The following is a 5,976-nucleotide window of genomic DNA, read 5'->3' on the forward strand; positions in this document are numbered from 1 at the left end:
TGCCATAACTATTAAAATAATTCCTTCAGAAGAGAAAAAGAAGGAATCTAACAACAACAACAACAACAAAAAGGCCTCTGAAAAAGAAGCATTACTGTGGGGGAGAGGTGGGGAGGATGTCATTGCTCTACCAAATGTTACAGCCTATTATGAAGCCGCACCAATTTTAAGGAATGTGATACTGGCACAAGAAGAGATAGACAATGTAAAAAATCAGAAGGAACAAAAGCAGACACAAATGTTTATGATGGTTTTGCAACATCTCAAATTTTAAAAAATTAAGAGTTCCAATTTATACCATATACCAAAATTAGTTTGGGATAGATTTAAGTGTTACATGTCCCCCAGTGTAATAATTGATTGAGGCAAGTAATGCTAATATTACTGGATGAAAGAAACAGGATACTCACATGGTATAAAAGTATCACCCTACAGATTACTTACTGGTTTTAAAGGCAGGTATCTGGTGGTCACCACCTTAACTAAGTGATCAAAGTAAGAATCATTGCTCATGGGACAAAGAGACGTTTGTGCCTCCTGACGTGATATAACATGACAGCACCTCTGAAGTGTTCTAGGAAAAAAACTTAATCCAAATCTAATCAAACATCCAGACCTAACGTCCAGTTTAAAGAAAATGCAGCTGATAAAGGAACAAGCAAAACAATAACATGAGGAAATAATTGAACAAATCCAGAATGCTGGACATTGTACCACAAAATTGTTCTGGACTCATCATAAAGACAATGTTGTGGGAAAAAGAGTGGAAGCACTGTTCTAGATTAAAAGAAATATGATAATGAAATATAATGTGTGATCCTAATTGCATCCTGTTTGGGAAAGAAAAAAAATAGCTATAAAAGACATTTTGGGTATTAAGTGAGAAAATTTAAATATGGATTGATGGTAGAGAACTACTGTTAATTAATTGGCTTAGGTTTGATAATGATATCATCAGTGTGTAGGAGAATGTCCTTATTCTTAGATGATGCATTTTGAAATATTCAAGGGTAAAGGGCCATGATATCCGCAACTTACTTTCAAATAAGTCCGAAAAAAAAGTATTATATTGAGAGAGAAAGCACATATGAAAAAAGGCTAACAATTGATTAACATTTTTGGATGTTTGAAAATTTTCAAATTAAAAAATTGGGGGAAAAGGTTTAAAAGTGAAAAAAACATTAATGAGGAGAAAATAATAGTTAACGTTTTTATGATTATGCAATGGAGAAAACCTTTCAAGTATCATTCAGAAGCAAAAACAATTCAGTTAAAAGACTCATAGATTTAACTACATACAAATTTAAACTTTTGAATCACAAACAAGCACCATAAACAAATGGCACGTGATAAACTGGGGAAAATATATGCAACATATTTGACAAGGAAAGTTGACTATCCTTATTCTATATTTCACGTCCTACAACTGAAAAGAAAAATAAAAGATTTACAACCTGATAGAAAATTGTCTAAGGGCATGAATAGATCATTCATAAAAGAAGGAAAATGATGAGAAGATATGGAATACCTAGTATTTACATATTCACTACTGTTTGGTTGATGTTTCTCGGCCATTATCAGAGTCATCTTAGATGCTTGTTAAAAATGCAGCTTCCTGGGGCTTCCCTGGTGGCGCAGTGGTTAAGAATCCGCCTGCCAATGCAGGGGACACAGGCTCGAGCCCTGGTCTGGAAAGATCCCACGTGCCACAGAACAAATAAGCCTGTGAGCCACAACTACGGAGCACGTGTGCCACAACTACTGAAGACCACATGCCCAGATCCCGTGCTCTGCAACAAGAGAAGCCCCTGCAATGAGAAGCCTGAGCACCGCAATGAAGAGTAGCCCCGCCTCGCCGCAAGGAAGACCCAACGCAGCCCAAAATAAAATATAAGTAAATAAATTAATTTTTAAAAAAAAAATGCAGCTTCCTGGGGAATTCCCTGGCGGTCCAGTAGTTAGGACTCTGTGCTCTCACTGCTGAATGCCCAGGTTCGATCCCTGGTTGGGGAACTAAATTCCCATAGGCTGCTTGGCGTGGCCTAAAAGAAGGCAGCTTCCTGGAACTTACCTATTACCTACTGAAACTAAATTTGTGCCGCTGAGGCCCAGGTATCTGTATAATAAAAGAATCCCCAGGTGATTCGTATGTATACTATTTGGTAATCAAGGGTATGACTCAACTTTCTCCTTTCTTCAATCTACTTACCTTTGTCTCGAAAGAAATGCAAGAAAAGAGAACCCAGTGTGCATGTCACCTCCTCACTCCTGAGCTGTGTGCTGCCTTGGCAAATTCCTTAAACTCTTGGAACCTCTGATTTCTCATTTGTATGAGGTGGACCACCTTGAAGGGCTGTTGAAAAGGCTTGAGACACTGTTGTAAAGTGCCCAGTACTGTGCTTGGCATATAATAGCTTCCTAATAAATGGTTGTTATAGGGTCATGCTGGAGTAGAATGAGCCCCCAATATGCCTGGTGTCCTATAAGAAGAGGGAAATTTGGACACAGATATGCACAGAGGAAAGACAGATGTGAAGACACACTAGGGAATGTGGCCACACAGCCACGTGGCCACAGAAGCAGATACGGGAGTGATGCATCTACAAGCTAAGGAATGTCAAGGATTTCTGGCAACCACCAGAAGCTAGGAAGAGGCAAGGAAGGATTCCCCCCACCGCCGACCCCCTACTCCCGACAGTTTTCGGAGGGATCATGGCCCTGCAGAGACCTCCATTTAGGATTCTGGCTTCCAGAACTGTGAGAAAATATATTTCCGTTGTTTTAAGTCACCTAGTTTTTGGTATTTTCTTATAGCAGCCCCGAGGAAAGTAATACAAAGCCAAATATCCTTCACAGGTGAATGTGAAACAAACTGTGGTACATCCATACAATGGACTACAACATGGGTAAATCACAAAGACTGAGAGAAACAGGTCACCAGAGGTTGCATCCTGTATGATTCCATTAATGTGACATTCTGTTAAAGGCAAGTCTATAGGATGGAGAACCAATCAGTGTTTGCCAGAGGTTGGGGTGGGGGCCAGAGTTTGATTACAAAGGGAAGACATAAGGGAAATTTTTGGAGTCATGGAACAGCTCTGTGTCCTGATTGTGGCAGTGGTTACACAAATGTACCCATTGTTAACACTGATAGAACTGTATGTCCAAAGAGAGTTAATTTTATGGTGTGTTAATTTAGGTATTAAAAAAAATGAAAACACACGCACATATATATATATATACAAACAAATTTCTTTTAAAAATGCTTGAAAAGAAATTTTCTTTCTGGGTTTCTGCCAGAAAGGCTGCTTTGTGGAGGTACCACACTAGCCCTTGTGTTTTGTGAGCCTGGTCTTCTATCTGTAAAAGGAGAGGATCCATCCAGAGCAGAGGTTTTCATAATGTCCCCCACCCCCACTGCCCCAAATTGCATCCCTGGACACTCCTTTTGTGGAAGTGGGAGTGGAGATGGGTTTGGAGAGAAAGGGGTCTGGACCCACAGGTCTGCATCAACCAGAGTGGTTGTGCTCTTTGTCTCATACTGTTTACCTAGAGTAATTCTCGATTAGAATAGCTGCTCCCAAGCCAGAGCCAGATACCTGGGGATTTTGAACAATCCTGGATTCCAGGGCCTACTTCTGGGGCCCACTCATTCGTCCCTTTGGCAAGTGCCTTCACGGATCCTGGTGGAACCCCAGGGTGCTGACTCTAATGGTCAGTGATTATAAATAAGGCCTTTGGGTAGGGGACAGGGGGCCCTGGAATGATGCTTCTTGCTTTCACATGGATTAAATACAATGACCCAATAGGAACGCTGAAAAGGCTCTAAATGTAGGCCTCCTCTGAGGTAGGGTCCAAAAGAACCTTAGACCATTTGTTTTTATAGACAGGATGATTTTTTAGAAGAGCGCTGTGTAGACAACAAAGGGCTGTATACAGATGGGGGAAAGGCCGCTGTGAGGATGGATGTGCTGACCCCCAACCAGCAGGGCTAAAGATTATCCTTAATAACAAGAGCAGCCCTTTCCTCTAAGCAGGAAACCATTTGCCTGCTAGGTCCCATGCTAAGGAATCTAATTCTCACAGCAACCCTGGGAGAGACAGGCTCCCACTGCTTTGACAGGTAAGGAAATGGAGGCTCTGAGAGGCCCCAGTTACAATGGGAGGAGGTGACAGAGCCAGTCCTGGCCAGCAGCTCCAGCCTACCACGCCAAGGCCCATGAGAGCAACGGAGGCCTTGTGTCAGGCGGGCTCTCTCTCTTAGCAAGTGCCCTGGAGAAGGGGATTAATGTTCCTTTTTCACAAAGGCTGGTGGGGATTGCTGAGGGCAACTCAAGACCTTGCCATTTAGTACAGCACTGGAAAAAATATTTTTAAACTTTATATAGTGGAATTGTTTTTTTTAAAAAACTATTTAACATGTAAATCTAATCTAGAAAATCAGAGTTGGGTCACTGTGGTTGAAGGTGGGGTCAGGGGTGGCCTGAGGCTCCCCCAGGACTCCCAGAGAACCCCAAGAAGGCCACTTATCCAGTAGGTTGGCACTTACTGTAAGAAGCACACAGTGGGTACCACGATGTCTAAGCCTCTGGCTTTGGATTGGGAAGAACCAGGTGGGATTGGGGCGCTGGGTGGGTGGGAGGAGCGGCTGCGGGTGACTCACCCCTGGGTTAGTAGTCTGCTCCAGCAGGTCCCAGGGTTCAGGTCCATCTGAGCTGGGCACCACCTTCGGCACCCTCCTCTCTTGCCAGGCCGCAGCAGCCATGCCGTGCCGCTCACAGGATAAGAAACATTGTCACCATTTTACTTTTAATGAATTTTGTTCTTTAAAGATAAGGCATACTAAGCTAAAAACTCCCCCTGCCCTTTTTGCTTGCCCTTCTAAAAGGTGGTTTCTAGTTCCTTTACCAACAAAAGTTCAACGTTCAATGTTGATATAGGATTTGCAGCAGATGTCAGGGGCTGACCGGGATGGCTCACATCGGCATCATCAAACAGACCTCTTTCTCGTAGATGTCCGGAATCATACCCACCGCAGAACTGATCATGTAAGCGGTGTTCTTACTAAACAGCTTGAATCCATAATGGATAAGCTGTTCCCAAAAGCCGATGTTGGGCCGGATGATGGGGCGGCATGACTTGGTCCACGTGTAGGCGTCCAGCAGCGACATGGAGTGGTACTTCATGAGGCACGCGAGGCGGAGAGCGGCAGAGCGGCTCACCCCGGCGGCGCAGTGCAGCAGCGTTCGGCCCTGCTTCATGTCCACGCTGTGGATGTGATCTGCCATAGGGTCAAAAAAGTCGTAGAGGTGCGAGGTGGGAGCATCTACCACCGGCACGTGTACGCACTGGATGTCTTTGAAGAACGTGTTGGCCACCTCTGCCGACACGTTGATGACTGTCGTGATGTGGTTGGTAGACAGCATGAGTTCATTGTTGGCTGCCACCCCATTGCTGATGTATAGACTGCTGGTTATCTGGGAGAGGCCATGGACAGAGCGCTGCCTGACAGCCTGAGCCAGGAGGGGACACGGGGGTGCTGTCATCAAGGTGGCGGGACAGTGGTCTCTCCTGGCTGCTTTGGGGCACCGCTCCCGGGAGCGAGTTCAGGAAGCAGCAGCTCGGTGGAGTCTCTTGGAGAGGGTCTGGGGGACAGTATACCAGTCATAGGTCACCACCCCGTCTCCACCCCCAACCCTCACCCCCCCCAACCCCTGCCGCCCTGCGCGGGAGTCACAGGCCCCCACTGCCCTTCCCACTGGTTTCCATGGCAATGGCAGCTCGCTACAGGGAGGACTTGGCCGCAGAGCCGGGTCTTCAGAGAAACCCCAGATCTCTCTTCTTTTTATCTTTCTTCATAGTCATTTATTTTCCGAGCCCGAATTCTTATCTGTCTTGATGTTTTAAAATGTTCTGTTACCAGGTAGCTATTTTATGCTTCAGTTTTTGGATCGCACTGAACTCAGTATCTATGAA

At 44.7% G+C, this 5,976-nt stretch overlaps 1 protein-coding gene across 1 annotated transcript; it reads right to left on the reverse strand.

Moving 5' to 3' along the window:
- Positions 1-4,976: 4,976 nt before the first annotated feature.
- Positions 4,977-5,546, reverse strand: DUSP21 (dual specificity phosphatase 21). The gene has a single exon (XM_067723155.1). It carries the CDS (start codon positions 5,544-5,546, stop codon positions 4,977-4,979), a length of 570 nt encoding a protein of 189 aa, XP_067579256.1.
- Between the last annotated feature and the right edge of the window lie 430 nt (positions 5,547-5,976).

Source organism: Pseudorca crassidens, chromosome X, assembly GCF_039906515.1.
Source record: "Pseudorca crassidens isolate mPseCra1 chromosome X, mPseCra1.hap1, whole genome shotgun sequence".
NCBI lineage: Eukaryota > Metazoa > Chordata > Mammalia > Artiodactyla > Delphinidae > Pseudorca > Pseudorca crassidens.

Coding starts and splice junctions, on each gene's coding strand:
- DUSP21 (XM_067723155.1), bottom strand. CDS start 5,546: ATGACAGCACCCCCGTGTCCCCTCCTGGCTCAGGCTGTCAGGCAGCGC.